This window comes from Orcinus orca, chromosome 1, assembly GCF_937001465.1.
Source record: "Orcinus orca chromosome 1, mOrcOrc1.1, whole genome shotgun sequence".
Lineage (NCBI taxonomy): Eukaryota > Metazoa > Chordata > Mammalia > Artiodactyla > Delphinidae > Orcinus > Orcinus orca.
Window position 1 is genome coordinate 180,919,419 of NC_064559.1, and position 23,139 is coordinate 180,942,557.

General features: G+C 52.5%; 2 protein-coding genes across 2 annotated transcripts in view; both read right to left on the bottom strand.

The window, feature by feature from the left end:
* Positions 1-23,139, bottom strand: part of BMP8A (bone morphogenetic protein 8a) — a 42,321-nt gene that overhangs the window by 4,219 nt on the left and 14,963 nt on the right. Inside the window, exons 2-6 of the mRNA XM_004266416.3 lie at positions 16,887-17,076; positions 16,307-16,455; positions 3,141-3,335; positions 2,273-2,352; positions 1,605-1,715 (exon numbers count right to left, since the gene is read on the bottom strand). Of these exons, the coding sequence (XP_004266464.2) occupies positions 1,605-1,715; positions 2,273-2,352; positions 3,141-3,335; positions 16,307-16,455; positions 16,887-17,076 (725 nt within the window). The remainder of the gene's footprint in view (positions 1-1,604; positions 1,716-2,272; positions 2,353-3,140; positions 3,336-16,306; positions 16,456-16,886; positions 17,077-23,139) is intronic.
* On the bottom strand, positions 12,793-14,772 carry LOC105747834 (succinyl-CoA:3-ketoacid coenzyme A transferase 2, mitochondrial). The gene is given in 2 exon segments (XM_012531769.3): positions 12,793-13,569; positions 13,572-14,772. Coding segments are annotated over 2 exon segments (1,584 nt in total). The 5' UTR covers positions 14,641-14,772; the 3' UTR covers positions 12,793-13,054.

The following is a 23,139-nucleotide window of genomic DNA, read 5'->3' on the forward strand; positions in this document are numbered from 1 at the left end:
CTACCCTCCTCCAAACAGCTCTACCCCTAAAAACAGCCCGACTGAGTGAGCTCTTGCAGCCTCTACAAAAATATTTATCTGGAGACTCGGCAGGATGAGCTGCCGTTCACCCTAGACTCTTCATCGGGGCCCCACATGGAAGGGCCCGGAAGGCAGCCCCCCAGCCTGTCAGGGGCTGGAGAGAAAACGGAACCTGCTTCCATCCACCGGGACCTCCCAGGCCTCACGGAGGCCGCTGAGCAGGACCTGGGCGAAGCCGTCTCATGGGGGGCCCTGTCCGGCAGCCTGGCCCCCGGTCCCCAGAGCCCAGCCTTACCCCAGAAGCCCCAGCTCTGAGCAGCCTGCTGCCAGGACAGGCTCCATCACCCCTGACCTTCTTCAAGGAAGGCAGCTCCCCAGGGGTCCAGCAAATCCCATGTGACCATTGGGAAAGGAGGCATTATCCTGGGGTCCATGCTGCCTTAACTCATTTGCTCTAGGGCATCACCTTGAACAACCTGTAACTGCAGTGTCCAGGTCAATGTTCTAGAAAGAAGCCTCAGCACTAAAAAACATTTAAAACACTTAGCGATAAGCAGCAGCAACAGTGTTCCTATTAGAAACTTTTTCAGCATTTAGTTTCCCCAGACACTGGGGCATCAAAAGCCTGTAGAGACACAAAGAGCCCAGAGGGACGCAGAAAAAAGAGCCAACGGGAAAGGAACAGGAGGGGAAACCAGAGGGGCACGGGGTACCTGGGGACTCCGGCACAGGAAGAGGGGGCAGAACACACACGTGTGTCACCCACCCCGACCCTGAGGGCGTGTGTGACACACAGGAGGCCGAACGTGCCAGTGAACATGGTGCACGTGTGTGTTCCGAGGGCACAAGTAGCCGTGTGGGATGCCCGCCTATCATGCACGGGCTGTGCCTCTGACCCCCAGCAGGCGGGCCTTTGTAAGTCTGGTACCCACCGCATGGACGTGCAAGTCCCCCATGTGCGTGTGTGTTCAGGTGCACGGGTTGGGGGTGGCCCACACGGGAACCAGTTTTTGCACGGCTGTGGGATTTCACTGCACGTGCACGCAGAAAGGTTTCTGTAGGCCAACTGGCCCGAGGCAGGGGAAAGCAATCAGACTCACAGGTTGCATCAGACCGAAACTTTCCGGACCACCCAGTTCCAGAAACTGACCTGGAGACTTTCCGGACCACCCAGTTCCAGTAACTGAACTGGGGACTTTCCACCCGGCCCAGCCTTCCCGCCTTTCGAGGGGCGGGACTAACGGTCCCTCACGATACCCGAAAAGACCACCAAATAAGGAATACCCTGCGCCCTCCCGGATTCACCACACCCCTTTCCCTTCTTCCCCTATAAATTCTGCCCAAACTCTCGCCCGGGCGCGACTTCTCTGGCCACTTTCTCTCGGACCAGTGAACCTCGCCCGGGAGCGTACCCGAATAAAGCTTGTTTAAGCTCTCCTCCGTCTTTGGTGCCGTTCCTTACAGTTTCCATGTAGAGAAAGCTCCCTGACACAGCAGTGCTGCCATCACCTGCTGGCTGCACGCGCCCCTCTCCTCCACAAACCCCTCCCCTGGGCGTCTAGGCAGAGGGACGCGGTACTGACCAGGGACTGCAGGATGGCGTGGTTGGTGGCGTTCATGCAGGAGTCCAGTGGGAAGGAGCACTCCCCTTCACAGTAATAGGCTGAGTAGCCTTGGGGGGCGATGACCCAGTCCTGGGGGCAGGTAATGGGAGAAGGTGAGTCCCATCCATGTGCCCCTCCCGAGTCCCCCAGTCCAGCACCTGTCACAGCACAACTCAGGGCTGCCCCTTACCCTCCCTCAGCCTGAGGGCCCACCAGCCCACCCTCGGGCCCCTCCCAGGGCAGTTTCCCCCAGAAGCCTGACATCCACCAGAAGACCCTCAGCAGACAGGGCTGGGCACGATCTCCGTCCCCTTCATGCGCCATCAGCGCTCCGCTTCGTCCTCCCCAGCCCACCCTCAGTCACAGCAAAGGCCAGAGGCACTGCCCACCCTGGCCTCAGTTTTCCTGCTGCAGCTCTGACATTTTATGGCTAAGGATTCAGACAGTCTCCATTTTCATGGTTTTCACAAAAAAGCACTTTTCACTACAAAAGCAACACATTCTCCCTTTAGAGGACTTGGAAAAACACAGAGGAAAATAAAACAAGAAAATGCAAATCCCCCATGTTTCTACCTCCTCTTGGACATACACTTGCCATCTTCAAGGTGGGGACTGTCATTTAGGAAAGAAGGAGAGTCAGGAATTACCAGCCAGCCAAGGTCCTGGAAGCTGACATAGAGCTCATGCCGACGGCACACCTGTCGGCGGTGGGAGCCGTGGACGTCGTCTGCGGAGGACAGAAGGGGCAAGGTCTTTGCTGGGGTTCCCGCTCTGTGCACCCACCACGGGGAGCTCCTGGGGCGGGGGACGCCCCGATGGGCTCATTTGTTGAGTAAATGAACGATGGGAAACTAACCCATTTGGTCTCATAAAGCCCATCTCTGCAGCTCTGCTGGCGCCGTGACCCTGGTCAAGAACCTTCGACGGCTCCAGATGATTCCCCGTGGTTACAGTCACCCCACGCTCAGCCCAGCCTCCCCTGACTTTCTGCCTGTGACTCCCCATGGTCCACTCAGCAGCCCGGGGACCCTCTGCCGCCCAGCAGCCCCTCCTCCTTTCCTCCGGAGACACCCCTGACCTCATCCGCCTCTCCAGCCACGCCCATTCCACAGGACAAGTGGCTCCCACTGAGGCCAAGCAAAGCCTGGCTCCCCGTGAAGGAAAGGAGGGTACCAGGGGGCTCTGATCCCCAGGGGCTTGGCCTGGTAGGGACACCTTCACAGAAACGCTTGGATCCTGCAGGGCGCCCGGGGCAGCACCGAGGGCCACCAGGGGCACCGGATTTTGACGGGGGGGTGGGGGGGGGGCCTGGTGAGCCAGGGAGGGCAGGAAGGGACTTCAGGGCAGCAGGGGCGGTGAGGGCAGATGCTCAGAGCCCTGGAGACCGTGCAGTGGCTGGTCCCCAGGGTGCAGGGGCAAAGTGGTGTCAGGAAAGGTGGCTGGGTGACTGACCATGAGCCTGACCCCACTGAAGCCAGGAGGGTTCTGTCCCCACCACCTGGTCCCCAACCTCACCGAAGATCCCCGGCAGTTTGTTTGGGGGCGGCAGCTCGTTGGTTCTTTTCGGCAGCCTCCTCCTCAGGGGCCTCACCGCCCGAGGGGCTCGGACGGGGCTGGGGCTCGCCCTGAAAAAGGTGACCACGAAAGGCTGTTGGGAGCGCGGTGCCTGTTGCCCCAGCAGACCGGCCAGGCCAGGATCCACACTGCGCCCTGAGACGGAAAGAGCAGAGAGGGCGGTCACTCGAGGGTGGGGCCCTGCACGGGGACACAGCAGGGACCTCTCTGTGGGCGGGCCAGGAGCACGGAGCCTGAGGCTGCAGGGGACCCACTGGGCCTCGGTTTCCTCCTCTGAAGACCCGAGTCCCAGGTCCAGCCCCAGCCCCCAGCGGGCAGGTCTGCAGGAGCGGGGGAGGGTCCTCGGGAGCACAGGCTCGGGATTAGTGATGGTCCAGGGCACCGCCCGTTGTGACAGCCCTTTACAGCTTTCAGTCAGTTCACGTGATGATCTCAGCCAGTCTTCATGGTGACGCCAGACCCATCAATTCCCTGAGAAGCATCAGAGCCCCTCGGTGACGGCTCAGAGCACCACTACCGGGGACTCTCAGAACCAGGGTTCCCATCCATCCCGGGGCCCCGAGGCCCGAGTTCTACCTTCCACCCCATCCTTTCTGGGGATCAGTGTAGGATTCACAACACCCGGCTGGCGGGAGCAGCTGCCAGGACTCAGTGCTTGCTCTGCTGAGCACCGCCCAAGAGCAGGCCACTCACCGACGCCCCCAAACGAGACCCCAGGCTCCGCGGGCAGAGACATTTACCCCAAGTCCACGTTCAGACACGTGCATCTAATTCCAGAGCCCTTTTTATCCATTTAAGTTCTCAACCAGCGGGTTTGTGCTTTGAAAAGGAAGAAAGAGAGAAAAGGCTGTGGGCAGAGACATGATGGGGCCTCAGCCTAGGAGCAGTGATGCTGGTAAAGCTGCGGTTTTACCCGCAGCTGCTAAAGCCTGAGGAGGCCGGAGAAACACACTGCTCATCCCCGGCAAAGCCACCTCCACCAGTAAAGCTATCTTCCTGTACCTCTTTGCAGTTCCAATGACCTCTTGTGTTTTAATTGTCAAAGTGATTATAACAACAGCTGTAAAGAACCTTAGAAAAAATATCTCCCATAAACCCCTCCCCTGCTACAACGCATCATTTTCATTTTTCTGGGATATTTTCATATGTTAATTTAAATTGTGAGCGTAAGAAAGAAGTCTGTATTTTTCCCAATTTTTCCACGTAAACATTTTCTTGGTTGTTAAGTCTCAACTATGAACATTTCAAATGTATAAAATTCCTTTGAGTAGATACATTTGAATATTTAGATATTAGTTCATCTTTAGACATTTATTTCCTGGCTTTCATCATAAAGATGAGAATGTGATAGAACCTCTTCATGTCCTTTCCCTGTGGAATTTTCTCACACTAAACAACAGGGCATGACTACAAGCTCACTGTTAATGTTTCTTAAAACCCAGGGCTGAACATCCCACTTCCAGGTACATTTCACCCCAGTGTTGCAGCAGTGATGCACAGGCATAGACACAAGCCCATATATGTATGTGTACACACACGTGTGCATTTATACAGCTAGTGTACACATGTGCACATACATAAACATGTGTGTTCTATTAGTGGGTCTCATGATCCTCCACTGCACATTACAGGTCAGGGACATCGCCGGCCCTTACACAGCTGTGCTTTAGCCCTGAGTCCATGGGCCAGAGTTGACTAAACAGCTAATCGACCAGAGACTAACCTTTGACCTACGACATCACCTGCCACAAACATGCACTGGGCCCATCAGAGGTGCCACTCAGGGATGACCCTGCTGAGACAGGAGCTGACACTGGAAGGGGCCCAGGGAGAAGCCGTTCGGGGAGTTTGGGTCATGGCAGGTTAGGGTCATGAGGAAGAACAGCAGGCCCGTGAGGATGCAGAGCCACAAGACACACAGCAGCCCTTCCACAGAGGGAAGGCCCGTGAGGGCACCAGGAGGAGGCCGTGGAGCGACGGGGGCAGGCGGGCGGCTGTCGTCCACGCGGCACTGGAGCGGAGCTCCACACCTGGTGGACGCATGCGGCGGCCTTGGCCGGCAGCCCTCCAGGCCTGTGTGTGCAGCCGCCCTGTCCTGTGAGTCCCTGGAGAGCCCTGTCCACTGAGAGGCCAGGGAGACCTTCGGTGCTCCCGAGGCTGTGCTCACTGTAGGCTTTTCTTGTGCAACTGTCTGGTCGAGGATCGTATTGGGGTCTCCTGGGCGCAGAGAGATCGGGTCACAGGGCAGGCCCTGGCTGTCCAGGTGGTGGCCCCCAGGCTGCCTGGCTCTGGCGGGACCCTTTCCAGAAAGCAGAGGCAGGAACTTCAGGAACCTCTGAGGCCCAGGGTCCCTGCCTCTAGACCTGAACTGTGAGGGTGCTGGCAGGCATGCTGTCCCCTTTGTGAGAGACGTGGGATGTGTGGCCACACCTCGAGATGGGGGCCACACTGTGGCCTCCCCCAGCACGCAGACCCAGATGAAGATGCTGCTCCTCTGGGCCAGGAAGGCCCCTGACACCTCCAGCCTCCCCCCATTTCTGAGTCTACCCCATCAGGGCCCGGATGTCTTGGCAGCTCCCCTGCCCTATCACAGCCCTGGGGATTCATGCCCCCTCCCCTGGGCCAGGCCAAGATTGCTCCCATCTCTCCCCAAGGCCTCTTTCTCCTCTGGGTGCCACCTGCCCCTTCCCTGCAGCCCCTGCCCCGCCTCAGCCTGCGGTCATGGATGTGACCCTAGTGCCACGTTGAAGGACAATCAGGATGCCTGGCTGAAACCCTTGGAGGGGATCCAGCTGTGACCAGGTGTGCTTTTGTCCCACAGGTTATTTATTTCCTCACCGCATGAGAACTAGGAACTCAATGCTTTTCCTTCTTTCTACTGTTTAACAACCTGTTAACTCGTCTGCTTCTGGAAACCTCTGCCTGTCCCAGGCTGATGTTGGAAGACGTCTCCCACCACGCAGGGCAGATCAGTCCTCCTCCCCAGAAGGTGCTGTACAGTCCACTCAGTGACGTCCATCCACTGCCCACCTGGTCACGGTCCCCTGACACTCTGTGGCTGTCCCCTCAGGGGCACTGTCTCTCCACTCCAGGATCCGGGCCTCCCGTCAGGGTGAGGCCGCAGGGAGCCTCTCTGAAAGGCCTTCCTTGACCAGCTGGAGCTTCCTGTTCTTACCCACGGGCTCCCATCCATTTTGTGCAGACCTAGAGCCGCATTGAGAAAGCGCAGCCTCCATGGCAGGCCTGGGTTTGAACCCCACACACGCACGCAAGCACACACACACGCAAACGGAAACTCATTTTTTTCTGTCTAGTTTGTGAGACTGTGGATTCAGGATGAAGTACGTCACTGCCCCTCATGGGTTTCAAGGGAGTATGAACAAGAGGCTGGTTTAGGCTCCGTAACAGAGAAGAAGGGAATAACTGTCTGATCTGGATAACACAGGAACGCTATGATTTGAGATGAGAAAACCCATCTAAGTCCATCGGTCAGGTTTGTAGAACTCCTCCCATCCTAAGTCGCAGCCTTTGGCCACACACAGGCGAGCCGTTTATTCACAGAGGAGACTTCCTGGTGGAATGTCGGCACCAAACAGTCTCTCCCCCTTCAGTTGCCCCTATTACCAGTTTGCTGGCCGCCTAAACCGTCTTGCTTCCCTTCTAGAGACATCTATTTAGCTACGACGAGGAGGAGAAATGTGAGAGGCAGGGGAGGTGAGGCTACAAAGAGACAAAACTTAGTGACAAAATGAAAGGTCCCCGAAGGAAAGTCAGAAGGGCCAAAGGAAAACCATCTTACATTCAGACAGCGTTTCTCCCAGTTACAAATTCACATGTAAGTGTGTATGTTTTTATGGTTCTAATAAAACAGTGCCTTACATAGACTCTTCTGCCATCTTCATAGACACCATTCTGCCATCTTCTCAGTCTGCTAGCTTTCCAATTAAAGCTGTTCTTCCTTGTCCCAACAACTTGTCTCCTGATTTGTTGGCCTGTTGTCTGCTGAGCAGAGTGAGCTTGGGCTCGGCAACAAATTTTGGTGAGCCGGCCAGGACCCTGGGTGCTTGTGGCTAGTTGGCCTCTGTTGGGGAATTTTCAGGTAAGGCCCTAGCAGCCACCGGGACCATTTGTCCTGAGGATCTTTCCTTCAAAATTCCCTGAAGTGGCACCGGCTGCCCCAGCGCTGGGCAGCTGAAGTGGGGAATCAACATTTGGGAGCCAAATGGGTCTCACATAGTCGGTAAGTAGCTCCAGTATATACGACTGGGAACATTTTCCCCTCTCAGTTTGGGCTTTTTTCCTTTAAGGGAAAAGCCAATTTGTTCGTTTGATTGGGGTACCCTGCTGGAGAGCGGAATTGTTGTTGGACTCTACCTGCTTTGTGAACCAGTTTGTTGGCTTTTGTTTTGCATTCATTTTTTTTTTTTTACATCTTTATTGGAGTATAATTGCTTTACAACGGTGTGTTAGTTGCTGCTTTATAACAAAGTGAATCAGCTATACTGCATTCATTCTTGATGGAATCTCTTTGTGCTTTTGGTATTAGAATTTGCTGGTGCTTTTTTTTTTTTTTTTTGTGCTATGCGGGCCTCTCCCGTTGCGGAGCACAGGCTCCAGACGGGCAGGTTCAGCGGCCACGGCTCACGGGCCTAGCTGCTCCACGGCATATGGGATCTTCCCAGACCGGGGCACGAACCCATGTCCCCTGCATCAGCAGGCGGACTCTCAACCACTGCGCCACAAGGGAAGCCCTGCTGGTGCTTTTTGTGTTTTGTTGTTCTTGAACTTTTTAAAAATTTTATTTATCTAATTTATTTATCTTTTTGGCTGTGTTGGGTCTTCGTTTCTGCACATGGGCTTTCTCTAGTTGCGGTGAGTGGGCTGCTCATTGTGGTGGCTTCTCTTGTTGTAGAGCACAGGCTCTAGGCGCGTGGGCTTCAGTAGTAGTGGCGTGCGGGCTCTAGAGCGCAGGCTCAGTAGTTGTGGTCCACGGGCTTAGTTGCTCTGCGGCATGTGGTATCTTCCCGGACTAGGGCTCGAACCCATGTTCCCTGCATTGGCAGGCGGATTCTTAAGCACTGTGCCACCAGGGAAACCCACTGAACTTATAAATATGGGAAATACTTCATCTGTCCCTAAGGAAAGCCCTTTGGGGCGTATCTTAAATAAATGGGCAAAATATAGCTGTGGGTCTATGACTAAAGAAGAGATGATATTTTATTGTAATAGCGTGTGGCCCAATATATGTTAGGATCAGGAGAGCAGTGGCCATTGAATCGCTCACTTATTATACGATCTTGCAGTTAGAATTGTTTTGTGAAAGAGCAGGTAAAAATGATGAGATTCTGTATGTAGAAGCATTTATGCTATTGTAACAGGAGGAAAAGAAGTCAGACTGCTGCCACCTTATGGTACAGCAGTCGAAAGAGAAAACCAAGGGAAAACCTGTTCTACAAGAGGAAGGGGAGAAAGTGAGAGTGCGGACATGTTATTTTGAAACTTACACCCCCCTCTGGCCAGCCCGGCTCCCCCACTGGCCGAGCAGACTGCACCAGCAGTTGTTCTGGCCACCCCCCGCCCACGTGCCACCAACATATTCACCGCCTCCTGTTTCATTTACTTATGGGGATCAATTAGAAGTTCCTATGCTAACCTCCGGGGCACAGGGGCCAGGTTTGGTGTCACCATCTAAGACCTGACAGGGCACCCAGTTTGGACTAGGAGCCACTGCTGGAGCAGGGCAGTTTCCCTTGCACCAATATCCTACAGGAGGCCTTAATGCAGATGCGTTTCTTAAACCAGCTGGGTTTCTGTGGATGCCCAAGCCATTCTCAACATCAGATTTGTTTAATTGGAAAAACTATAACCCTACTTACCGAGAGGACTCCCTCCGCATGACTGAAATTTTCACTTCCGTCTTTGCCACTTACCATCCCTCTTGGGCATTCACACTCGTATGAATATGATACATACTGGGGATGAAAGAAGGATGGTCACTGACAAGGCTAAAGAGGAAGCACACTAGCTTCATCCAGCAGATCCAGATGGAACTCCAGAAGCAGATCTGACAGTTCCTGCTGCTGAGCCTGACTGGGAGCCTAATAATGGAGGTAGCCTGCTCCTAAAGCATTATGGGAAGTGTATCTTAGTGGGTGTTCCAAAGGGAGTACCTAGGCAAAAGAGCGTAAACAAAATTCAGGAGATACAACAAAAACCCATTGAGGATCCATCAGAGTTTCTAGAAAGAATTTATCAATCTTATAGGTGCTACACTGATGCAGATCCTGAGACCCCCGAAAATATGAGAATGGTAAATATGACCTGCATTGGGCAAAGTACCCAGATACAAGAAGAAAATTACAAAAGTTAGGTGGTGCAGTTGGAATGAACCCTTCTCAATTGGTAGATGTTGCTTTTAAAGTGTTCAACAACAGGGAACAACGACAGAAGCGAGAGGATGCAAGACGGAATGCCACATTTCTGGCAGCAGCATTGGATTCCTGGAAGGCAAGTAACTGGAAGGGAGGTAAGTCACCATTGAGGAGGGAACAATGTGCTTACTGTAAGGAGGAAGGGGGTGGGAAAAAAGATTGTCCTAGACTAAAGAATAAGAAAGAAAACAATAAATGAAAGATGGGAGCCTCTCATATGGTAGAAAGAGAGGAACACTCTGATGATGAATGAAGAGGCCTGGGGGCTCCCTTGAACTTGAGGCGTCCAATTACAATTTCCCCACAGGAGCCCCAGGTACCTTTGATAGTGTGGGACAAGTTGATTGACTTTCTGATAAATATGAGTGCAACAAACTCTGTGATAAACACCAAGGTGGCACAGAAAACATCTCAATCCATCCAGTTCATGGCAGTTTCTGGAGAAGTACAAAATTTTTCTTTCTTACAACCTCTATGCCAATGAGGAGACCTCACCCTGAAACACAGTTTCTTATGTATGCTGGTGTGTCCAATCCCTCATTTGGGCTGAGGTCTCCCTTGTAACTTAAATGCTCAAGTAACTTTTTGCCAAGACAGCTTGACATCAGGGTCCCACCAGCCCACACTGTAAGCCTACAGATGGCATTCATGGATGCCCCAGAAAAGGAGACAGAGCTCTTCCCCTGCACCCACCAGAGGTCTACGAAAAGGTAAGGCTGGAAGTGTGGGCTGATAGCACACCAGGGAAGGCCAGAAATACATGGCCAATGCAAATCCCCTTAAAAAGGCACACTGGGACATCTAATCTAAAACAATACCCTCTGAGGCGAGAGGCCCCAAAGGGAATTTAGCCAGTTCTCAAAAACTTTGAAAACAGGACTGGTTAAACCTTGTAGGTCCCATTTAACACCCCTATCCTCCCAGTCAAAAAGCCAAACTCAACAGAGTATCACTTTGTCCAAGACTTGAGGGCTATTAATGAAATAGTCCAAGATTTGCACCCTGTGGCATCTAATACACTCTCCTTACAACTATTCTGGGAGAATTCAGCTGGTTCTCAGTCTTGGACTTGAAAGATGCTTTTTTTCTGCATTCTTATTGCAGAAAAATCACAGAAGCTGTTTGTTTTTGAATGGCAGGACCCAGAAACACAGGTAGTCCAACAGTATTGTTGGACAGTCCTGCCTCAAGGATTTAAGAATTCCCCTACCTTGTTTGGGGAAATGTTGGCTAGGGACCTGAGAAACTTAATATTGGATGAAGGACCCTTACTCCAATATGGGGATGATTTGCTCATAGCAATCCTTGCATATGATGTGTCTACAAAATACCATAAGAACGCTGAATTATTTGGCCAATTGTGACTATAAGGTCTCCCAGAAAAAGGCCCAAGTATGTAAGAAACAAGTCACGTATCTGCGTTTTGTCATTCCTCCAGGACAGCGGGGTCTTTTGCCTGATAGAAAATGGGCAACTGCAGGCTTGGGAACACCCAAGACTCACAGACAAATGAGGGGGTCTCTGGGAATGGCAGGATTTTGTCGGATTTGGATCCCGAACTATGGATAGGCTCATACTAAAGCTCCTCTATGAGGCTTTAAAGGGACGTGAACTTGAGCCCCTTACTTAGACTACAGAGGACAAATATATATAATGGGGCCTAACCCACAAAGGACCAACCAGCAAGCCACTCAAAATTGCATGACTTGTGCTAAAAATAACCCAAAGACTGCTGTCAGGCCTCCCCAAATGGGAACTCAACACAGAGGAACCTGCCCCACTGAGGACTGGCAAATAGACTTGACTCAAATGCCTCAAGCCACAGAAAATTTCAGACACCTGCTAGTATTTGTGGACACTTTTTCAGGATGGGTGGAGGCATATCCCACCAGGACAGAAAAAGCCTCTGAAGTGGTTAAAGTCCACCTTAAGGAAATTATCCCCCTCTTTGGACTCCTAACCCCCTTCAAAGTGATAATGGGCCTGCTTTTGTCTCTACCATAACCTAACAAGTATCTAAAGCACTGCGAATTAACCGGAAGCTACATTCATCCTGGCGGCCACAATCAACAGGAAAAACTGAGAAAATGAATTACATATTAAAAAGGAGCATTGCTAAAATATGTCAAGAGACTAATTTACCTTGGGATATTTCCTTGTCAGTTGCCCTGCGACGGATCAGAGGGGGTCCCAGAAGCAGCTCAAATTATGCCCCACTGAGATATTGCATGGTAGGCTATTCCAGGTGCCTGCCGGGGAGGGAGAATCTATAAATGCTCTGAAAGATCTAGCAGTTGCCAATTATGTTAAAACTCCGGGCACTATACTAACCTCTGTTCATGAGTTTGCTTCCAGTAGGTCTGCCTATCCAACTGAGGTAGCCCTACATCCTTTCCTGCCTGGAGTCCTCCTTAAAATCTAGAGAGAACAAGGGCCTGAGCACCATCTGACTACAAGGTGGACAGGACCACAGGTGGTATTACTTACCACACACTCATCTGTCAAGTTAGCTGGAGTAAAGACATGGATTCATCACACTTGGGTTAAAGTAGCCCCACTGTCATCAGAAAATTGCCCAACTCCTGAGAGGCCTAGAGAGCAATGGGTTTGTGAACCCTTAGAAGACTTAAGGTTGCTCTTCAAAAAGGATAAGTATTGAGATTAAAATTTCATTGTAGAAGAGATTTCATCAGGTTCAAATAGTTGTAGATAAAGAAAGAGAACTGTATTGCTTACTAAAAATTTTAAGGACTATTCCTGACCCAACACTGATCAATTTCATTTCACAACTACCCCCTCATCACCGCTGTTCAGTGAGAAGTAGCCAGAAAGATCATTGCCCCTTTTTCCCACAAGATCGTATAAAAGGAGCCTGAATTGGGACTAGGACAAGATGGGTTTTTTGAGATGCTAGTCTGCCATCTTCTCCATCTGCTAGCCTTCCAATTAAAGTCGTTCTTCCTTGTCTCAACAACTCATCTCCTGATTTACTGGCCTGTCACGCAGTGAGCAGAGTGAGCTTGGGCTCGGTAACAGCTCCTCCCCCATCACTTTTCCCATATTTCATTATCCACTCACGAAAGTAGGCACTTCAGTGAAACTTTCCCATGGGATCATCTCAAGCTGCATAGAATTTAATGTAAATACCACAGACAGGGAGGAGGGTGATTGGAGCAGAGCTTTCTCAGAACTCACGGGACATATAAGGTCAGTGCCTCTGTTTTCCTTTTGTTTTTAATTAAAGGCATGTCCCTCTCGAGAGAACAAAGCCTATCCAGTGGCAGCCCGTCTGGGATGGCAGGAGAAAGCCGGCCAGATGCTGGTGAAATGCAGAAATGTGACTGAGGCTTTCTCAGGATGCAATCCAGGAGGTTAAAGGGAGAAGCACACGCTCTGGGACCAAGGTTCACTTTCCAGCTAGGTTTAGACGTGCTGCATGGGTCTGAGATTCGAGGAGATGGCAAAGGTGCTCCCCGTGCTCTTTTCGATGTCCTGCACCATCAGGCCGTCCCAGAGCTCGATCAGGGTCAGTCCTCTCACGTCAAACACAGCCTCCTCGGTGATGATTTCACCTTCTCTGTCAAAGCGGTCCACGCACCAATTCCCAGTCAACAGTCTGGTGCATTTCTCCAAGATTTTGGGTTCACTGGCCTTGGTGGAGTGCTCCATGGTGACCATCACTCTGGTCTCGGTACTGGACACCAGATCCATCGCACCCCCCATTCCTTTCACCTTCTCGCCGGGTATCATCCAGTTAGCCAGGTCACCATATTTGGAAACCTGCATGGCTCCCAGCAAGGTTAGGTCGATGTGTCCCCCTCAAATCATGGCAAATGATTCATCGCTGGAGAAAAAACAGCCCCCAGGAAGAAGGGTGACTGTGTGCTTGCCCGCATTGTTGAGATCTGCGTCCACCTCCTCTTTCAGTGGAAACGGACACAGCCCAAGATTCCATTTTCGCTGTGAAGATGAACGGTTATAGTGGGGCTGATGTAGCTGGTGGCCAGAAGAGGGATTCCTATGCCCAAACTGGCACACAGGCCGTCCTCAAAGTCAAGAGCTGCCTGCTTGAGGATCCGTGTCCTTATACTATCTGCAGACTTGCATATTTCATCATCCTCTTTCTGCATCGTTAAACGCTCATTTCTTTTCTCATATTTTCCCCCCTGTATTCCTCGATCTAAGTAAATGTTAGGAACATGGATGTCCTCTAAGTAAATGTTAGGAACATGGATGTCCTCTGGGGCAAACGGCCCCAGGTCCACAATTTCTTCAATCTCCACCACTGAGGTTCTCGCAGCTTTGCACATGGGCACGTTGAAGTTCCTGGCGCTGGCCCTGAAGATGACGTTTCCTGCCCGGTCGGCCTTCCACCCTTTCACCAAAGCAAAATCGGCCGTGACGTCGTGCTCCAGAAGGTAGTGCTGTCCGTGGAACTCCCTCACCTCCCTGGGCTGACTCAGGATGGCGATGTGGCCGTCCTCTAAGCACTTGCTGGGTGCGCCTCCCTCCTGGGCCAGGGTCCCGCAGGCCGTGGGGGTGTGGAAGGCGGGCACGCCGGCGCCCCCGGCGCGGAGGCGCTCGGCCAGGGTGCCCTGGGGTGTGATCTCCAGCTCCAGCTCGCCCGCCAGGTACCGGTGCTCGCAGAGCGAGTTCTCCACCAAGTACGAGCAGACGATGTGGGTGATCTGCTTGGTCCCCAGGAAAAGGCCGAGCCCAAAGTTCTCCTCCCCCACATTGCTGTTGACTACGGTCAAGTCCTTCACGCGGGTCTAGAGCAGCGCCCCTATCAGGTTCTCCGGGATCGCGCAGAGGCCGAAGCCCCGGACCATGATCCTCGCGCCGTCCGGGATGTCTCTCACGGCCTCTACGGGGTCCGCGTAGGACTTGGCACGCGCGCGGGCGCTGCTGGCGAAGCCGCACACACCGCCCGTCGCCAGCGCGGGCACCGAGCAGCCGGCGGGGACCCGGCGCCCGAGCGCAGACTCCAGGAGCCGCAGGGCTGCCATCGTCCGCTCCGCTCCGGCTGGGGCTCCGGCCCCGGGCCCAGCGGGGACAGGCGGCGGCTGTGCGCGCCCCGCCCGCGCGTCACAGGGCAGGGGGCCCCCGGCGGTGATGCGGCCGCCCGGCTGGCTCCTCCGCCGCCCCGCTCCGTCTCCGCGCTCCGAGGGCCCGAGGCGCCGAGCTTCCCGGGCCGCGAAGGCGGGAGGCGGGACCGGTCCGGACCGTCAGGCGGGACTGGAGGGATCCGGGGACCGGCGCACGCAGGCCCCGAGGCGACGTCCCTCCGGGGAAGCCTGGGCGCCGTCTCCTTCCTCTCCATCGTCACCCTTCCTCCCCAGCGCGCTACTCCCGTCCCCCTGCCCCCAGATCCACCTGCACGTCAGCGGTTCCCACACCTGTGTCCCCAGCACGTACTGTCCTGGAACCACATTTGTCACAACTAATCAACCAATACTGGTATCTTATTATTTACTAAACATCACGATCTACTCAGATTTCATTAGTTTTCCAGTGTCTTTTTTCCAGGACCCCACCCAGGGTCTCACATTGGCATATAGTCATCACAACTCCTTAGGCACTTCTGGGCTGTTACAATTTCTCAGACCTCCCGTGTTTTTTGATGACCTTGACAGTTTTGAGAAGTACTGGTCAGGCAGGTGTTCTGTAGAATGTCCTTCAGTTTCAGGTTGTCTGATGTTTTTCTCATGGTGAGACTGGGGTTCTGGGTTTTGGGGACGAAGACCATGGAGGTGAAGTGCTGTTCCCACTCCGTCAGATCAAGGGTGTCTGGGAGCTACATGACGTGTTCATGGGAGCCTGAGCACCCGGCTGAGGGGTGCCGCTCAGGTTGCCCCTGCAAAGGTACTGCCCCAGCCCCCGGCATACTTTGGGAAGCAAGTCTGTAAGCGCAGCCCACACTGAAGGAGGGGGAGAGATGCTACACCCCCTTGAGGGGGAGTGTCTCAGAGGGTTGTTTTATAGAACGCTGAATCAGATCCTGTCCCCCTCCACTGCTATTAAATAAGATGACATTTATTTCAGAGTTACTGTTTTGCCCACTTCTCTCAGCCTCTTCACAGCCGTTGCCCAGCCCCCTGTGGTCCCCGCTGTACCGCAGACACACCAACCCTGGGCCCACCAGGAGGCTCTCCCCCAAACACCTGCTAAATGAATGAAGGTGTGAATCCTCATTCTACAGATGAGGAAACCGAGGCTTCGGAAGGTAAGTAACCTGCCAAGGTCACCGAGTTAGAAGGCTGCAGAGCCGAGATTCACACCCAGGCCTCTGCCTCGGAGCCTGAGCCTGTGACCGCTTCCCCTCGCCCAGCCCAGGACAGAAACTCCTGGTGCAGAAGGCAGCTCCGTAGAGTAGAAAGAATCTCCCATTTCTTGGGGAGGGAAAATGTGGACTCACTCTGAGCAACACAGCTGTTGGTCCTGCAGAAGGAGAGGAGGGACTCTCGGCTGGTAGGGGGTCTCCTGCTGTCCTGCACTGCGGGAACCTCACTCTCTACCCACTGAGCCCCCGCGGAGGGGTGGAGGTATCCCCCAGCAGCTCAGGTGAAAAGGCCAGGCCTCCAGGGCCACGTGAGGGGCTCGAGCTGCGCCTGCCGCCAGCAGCTTCCTCGTAGGAGCCCCCAGGGGAAGGTTCGCTGCTGACCCGAGTCTTACCATCATCTGTTTCCACATAGAGGCGGAGTCCCAGGTCCTTGTTACGGTTCAAGAGCCAGCGGTCACTGGCTGCTGTCACGTCCAACACCAGCCAGCCCTCGTCCCCAGATCGGAGCGTCTGAAGATCCAAAAAGAACAAGTCAGACTCCCTGTGGACACGAAAGAACAATTAACCGAGGGCCGGCACAGCTGCCTTTGTGTTTCCAGTGCCCTCCTGGGGGACCATTAGTGGGGCATCTACCCCACCTGGCTCTGGTGCCTCACATGCCTTTTCTCGCTGCGTCTACCATACAAAGGTGTTACTGTGCCCATGTACAGATGCAGAAACAGGCTCAGGAGCTCAGTGACCTGCCCATGTCCCACAGCTAGGACAGTGGGATGGGGACTTGAATCCAGGACTGATGCTGGGCCTCTCCCCACGGTGACACGAGGCCTCGGGCCAACCATCTTTGTCCTTTGAGGGTGGGCTGCCCAGGAAGCTCCCCTTCTGTCCTCTGGGAAATGTTCCCCCCGGCACCCAGGGTTGGGCCGGACCCTCCGACAGAGGCTTGAGTGGGCCCGCGGGGCGCAGGGCAGGCACCTGTTGGACTGCTCCAGGACCACCTCGAACATGCTGACGTGGAGGGTCCAGTTGAGCAGGTGGGTACTGGGCAGCTTGTAAATCCGGAACTCCGCGGCCGTGACGGCCTCCCCCGCCGGGATCTGGGTCAGGTCAAAGCGGAACTCCTTCCACTGGGGCTCCTGGTGGCCCAGGGTGCGGTCCTGCTCCACTGCAAGACAAAGTGGGACTGGCGGTCACTTGTGGTTTCAGCTCGGGCTCCGGGGTGGGCAGGGCCGGGTGGGATCTGGGGGCCTGGGCAGTCTGGGTGGGACCGCTCCCTGCTCGAGAACAGGCTTGTCCCAGCTCTGCCTCCTGGGTGCCGAGAGGGCTCGGGGAGCTGTGTCGTGAGGCGCCTGGCACGGCACCTGGCACACGGCGGTGCCACAAGGGCAGTGTCCATGTCTGGTCCGCAAGCCCCAAACCCAGCCTGCCCCGCTCAGCACCCTGCTGGCTCTGGGACCCACAGATGGGGCACAGGACAGGTCCCTCCTCTGGGGAGATGGACATCAGACCCAAGGCAGAAAAGGGCCACGGTGGCAGCAGGGACATAGCTGAGTGCACCTGGGCAGGACGGGGCTCCCAGAGTCAGCCGGTATGTGGATGGGAGTTGAGGGGAGAGAGGGCTTTGGAGCTGGGCCTTGAGGGGTGAGAGTGAATTTGCCACGATGTCAAGGGAGAAGGACGCTGCAGAGGCAGGGTCCAGCCTGAGCAAAGGCCTAGAGCCGAGGAACGACAGCACCGGCAGGGAAAACAACAGCCATAAAGCCCAGCAAAGGGTGGAAGGACGGCAGGACCCTCTTTGGATCAAGGGGAAGCAGGAAGCGGGGCCGGAGGGAGACACGGAAAGAACCAGGAAGAGGCGAGGTAGGATGACAGCTCCTGGAGATGCTGGGTCAAGTGCTGGGGAAGCTGGAGGGTCGCATGGCATGATCTGAGCAGGCTTCCCGGAGGAGGTGACACCTGAGCTGGCCTTGAAGGATGGGACTGACTCTTGGTAGGTGGATAAGGTGGGGGAGAAGACATTCTAGGCAGAGGTCCTGCACAGGTGTGAGGTGCTGGGGCCGCCCACCATCCTGCAATGTGCAGCTCAGGGCGTAAGTCTGGCTGTGGCCTGACTGCGGAGAGCTGGAATTCTGGCCTCGGAGCGTGGGCTGTGCTCTGGCCAATGGGGCGTCAGGGCTCTGGGCAGCAAGGGAGTGTGGTTTAAGGGTAGAGTGGAAGCTATGTGTGGAGGCGAGGGTAAAGCCCAGGCTGGAGGGGACCCGAGGCAGGCCAGTGGCAGGGCTGCTCTAACAGTCTGGGCAAGAGACCGCAGGAGCAGAATAAACCCCATATTTCCCCAGCTGCCCGGAAATGCCCAGGACAGTATATTTAGAGCGTCTCACTTTAGCCTCCTGTCACTTTCAAACACTAAAAATCTGTGTTTCCGCAAAGCAGGGGCGGGAGCCTCCCAGAGCCTTCCCCCAAAACCAACACTGAGATTTTAATTACATGTCTGTGAGTCTTTTTAAAAATTCTCTGACTACTGTACTCAGCGACCACAAGTCACCAGGCTGGTGGCAGAGGCGGATGTGGGAGCACTTCCTGTCCTTGCGGTGGAGACCTGGTCCGGTGATGGATGGGCAAACAGCTGTGCTGGGCGGGGCCAGTGGACACATGTTTGGGCAGGAGATGGGCGTTTCATCCCCTGACCAGGGAGGAGGGAAAATAGAACCTCCATCATCTGACAGGGTGCTGGACCCGCAGCAAATGCCCACCTACGAGCCAGGCTGTTTCAGGGGCAGCGTGACACAGGACGGATCTGGGTCCTCCCACAGAGGCAGGATGTGGAGGGCAGGGTTCTGGACCTTTGCCGAGTGATGCTCGCCATGAATATCACTGCATGAGTCCCCTCCTCCCTACACACTCAGACACAGAGCTTTGGGGACAATTTCCATGGATTCGGTAACTGCAGAGACCACCTCGGTTACATGGCTGTGTAAGCATCCCTGATCTGCAGGATGAAATAGGTCCAGGCTGTTGGTTGTCACAGGGTGTGGCCCCAAGAATAAGGAGGGGTCACTCAGCCACACCCTGAGCCCGACCCCTCTCAAAGCATTCTTAAGTATGTCTGCCCCCAAGGCACAGTGGGTGACCCTTGGTGGGTCACTGGGAGCCTCTGTCTGCAGGCCTGACACTGACTCATGTTGGATCCAGGACTGAGGGAACAACCACAAACCTCCCAGCTCCTGTGGGCACCGAGCTCTGTGGCCTCCCTCCCTTGCTGACCTGGGGGCCCGCCTGTGCTGAGTCGAGCCCTCTTCACCTGGACTGACCTCAGATCCAAGCTTCTGTCCTGTGGGTTCGTGAAATCGATACATGCCCCCACCAACCCCCCACCCCTGCCCAATAGTTCCAGCACGGGAAACTGCCTGCCCCAGTGTTCCAGGCAAGCATTAGAGGTGGGACATTTTTAGGAAAATGATTTTCATCGGAAATTGATAAAACTTCTGGGATGCGTCATTAAACTGGACATTACTGTAAGTAGCCAAAGGAGAGCACCCCATTTCTTTGCTGGAACCACGTGAATGTACAGCTTTTCAATAGTTGCTTCTGTGGATTAGGGGAAGATGTTTCTCAAAAGCTGGTGTTAAGAAACAGCATTTGTTGGGACCTAGATGCCCCCTATGGTAGTTCCTGGGCTGGCTGCCCCTGCTTTAGCCACTAAAACAGCATGGAGAAGGGTAGATGCTCTGACCTGCAGCTGGGGCTTCTGGTCCCAGCCCTGACCCTGTCAGCAATCAGGTACTTACCCTGGGTGGCCTCAGTCTGCTCATCTGGGAAGTGGGGATCCTAGGATCCTTTCCACATAAGGCTGTGAAAGGGCTTTAAAAAGGACAAGGGTCATGGGATAGGAGGGATGGCCATTCCTTAGGGAGTGGGAGGGGTGTTGACCTCTAATTTCCTAACTTAGTTGACATGTCAAAGTAATAACGTCCTGCCAGCACCATTGGGAGTTTCATGTGTGAGACTCAAAAGCCATGGAAGAGAAAAGAGAGACATTCAGTTTTCTTCCTCTAAATAAAAGTATGAAATGAAAGATTATATAAAATAAAAATATATCAATGCATCTGAACGGCATTTGGATGGCTTCAGATTGCCTCCTTTCCACCTGCCTGACCTTTGTGAAGACACGTGATCCTGTGGGCCTCGGAATCCACATCTGCAAAGTGTTTGCTACAGAGATGAAATTGAAATTAAAGTGTAAAGAGCCCTGTCTGCTACTGCGGCCGCACTTGGTGTGGTCCAGCAAATGCTTCTAACCTATTATTCAGGAGCCTTTCCTTTTTGGTGCACATTCATGCCCAGCTTCCACCTTCCCCTATAACCAAGGTCTGGAATCTCCCAAACATGCCCAGGCCTGGAGAGGCAGCCCTTCAGCAATGTCAGTGGTGCCGTCCACTGCGTTCCAGCTCGGGCACAAAGCAAAAACTGATCCCTCCTTTATGAAAGTGCTGAAGATTCCAAAACATCAGAGCTCAAAGGACAGATCACTGCACACAGTCTCCTCTCACTTTTATGCACACGTGGAGACAGATCCCAGGAGTCCTGGCTCCCATCTGGGTTCCTTTTCACTGCAGTGGCCCTCCACCGTCCAAGGCTACAAAACAGCATAAGCCCTCCACCTTGGAGTTGGCAGGTCCCTGCTTCCTGCCCCGCTGCTACTGTGGGATGCTCTGTAGAGGGAATTTAGGGGAAAGGCCAAGGTCTGCACAATGTGATTTCTTGGGTTTTCCTGGTAAAATTTGCTGCAGGTTGTGGAATTGGGAAGTTCATTCCCGGGTCCCCTGGCAGATTAAGACAGGCTGGGGGGTGCAGGGAAAGGGGCGCTCCCTGCCTGGCCTATGTTCTGGATCCTGGCCATCTAAGTCCTGCCAAGAATCCTCTCTCCGTGGTCGTCCTGGGGGGACTGCTGAGTGTGAAGCAAGACGATAGTAAATTATTCCCCCTCTCTGCAGAATCGGGGGTAGGAATTCCTAATCTGGCGGGGGTGGGGGGGTCCTATAAGTTCACCTTTGGGCACGTGGGAGAAGACTCCTGACTGCTGCCTTCTCATGCTCTGGAGGTCTTCTAGAACACTCACTTTTCCCTTCATTTTTCCCAAGCACATCTAGGAATACTAATTAATTTGTGTATGCAACACATTTGAAAGCAGTTTTTATTGAACGCAAGTCAGTATTTAGGCACTGGGGAAACTGTGGCCCTGTGCCTGTGAAGTTTATGTGCAGGGGGGACGTCAGGTAGGAAAGAGTGAACAAACAAAGTCATTGTATGCGATGAGCCCTGTGAAGGACACCAAGAGAGAGGTGGGATTGGGGATAATGCAGGGAGGGTGTGTGGGGTTACTTTATGTTTCTAACTTAGTAATTTTAGGTTATTTAGATTCAGAGAAAATTGTTGCAAGAATTATTACAAGAAACTTCCCATATACTCTTTACCCAGCTTTCGCTAATGATAACCAAAGCACAGCATAATGACCAAAACCAGGAAACTGATATTGGTACGATATTATTAAGTACACTACAGACTTTTCTAGAATTTTGCCGGTTTTCCAACTTATGTCCTTTTTCTGTTCCAGGATTCAATCCTGGATCCCACATCATATTTCACTGTTAGGTCTTCCTGATGTGCTCTGACCTGTAACAAGTGCTAAGCCGTTCCTTGTCTTTCATGCCCTTTCTTATGAAGAGCACTGGTCAGGTATTTTGTAGGCTGTCCCTCAATTTGGGTTTAGCTGATGTTTTCTCATTATTGAATTGAAGTTACGGATTTTGGAGAAATCCACCTCAGAATTTGTGTCCTCTTCTAAGCACGTCAAATTGGATGATATAATGTCAATATATTGACATTATATATATATATATATATATATATATATATATATAAAATTACTAGTGATGTTAACTAATTCTTTGGTTAAGGTGGTATCTGCCAGGTATCTTCACTGTAATGTCATTATTTTTCTTTTGGAAATAATAACTATCTTTAGGGAGAGATTTTGAGATTTGCACGTATATTTCTCCTCAAACTTTTGCCCACTAATTTTAGCAATTATTACTGTAATATCTGCAATAGTGATTTCCTGTTTCCTTCTTTCCCTCTACTTTTATTAATTGGAATTCTTTTGAAAGGAAGGCTTGCCCTTCTTCCCATAATTATTCTGTTATTTATTTATATCATTATGGGTTCACGGATATCTCATTTATTCTGCGGGTTAAAATCCAATACAAACACAGGCACTAGTACCCTCCACCAGGAAGCCTACACAACCCACTGAACCAACCTTAGCCACTGGGGACAGACACAAAAAACAACAGGAACTACGAACCTTCAGCCTGCAAAAAAGGAGACCCCAAACACAGTAAGATAAGCAAAATGAAAAGACAGAAAAACACACAGCAGATGAAGGAGCAAGATAAAAACCCACCAGACCTAACAAATGAAGAGGAAATAGGCAGTCTACCTGAGAAAGAATTCAGAATAATGATAGTAAGGTTGATCCAAAATCTTGGAGATAGAATGGACAATAGAATGGACAAAATGCAAGAATCAGTTAACAAGGACCTAGAAGAACTAAAGATGAAACAAGCAATGATGAACAACACAATAAATGAAATTAAAAGTACTCTAGATGGGATCAATAGCAGAATAACTGAGGCAGAAGAACGGATAAGTGACCTGGAAGATAAAATAGTGGAAATAACTACTGCAGAGCAAAATAAAGAAAAAAGAATGAAAAGAATTGAGGACAGTCTCAGAGACCTCTGGGACAACATTAAACGCACCAACATTCGAATTATAGGGGTTCCAGAAGAAGAAGAGAAAAAGAAAGGGACTGAGAAAATATTTGAAGAGATTATAGTTGAAAACTTCCCTAATATGGGAAAGGAAATAGTTAATCAAGTCCAGGAAGCACAGAGAGTCCCATACAGGATAAATCCAAGGAGAAATACGCCAAGACACATATTAATCAAACTGTCAAAAATTAAATACAAAGAAAACATATTAAAAGCAGCAAGGGAAAAACAACAAATAACACACAAGGGAATCCCCATAAGGTTAACAGCTGATCTTTCAGCAGAAACTCTGCAAGCCAGAAGGGAGTGGCAGGACATATTGAAAGTGTTGAAGGAGAAAAACCTGCAACCAAGATTACTCTACCCAGCAAGGATCTCATTCAGATTTGATGGAG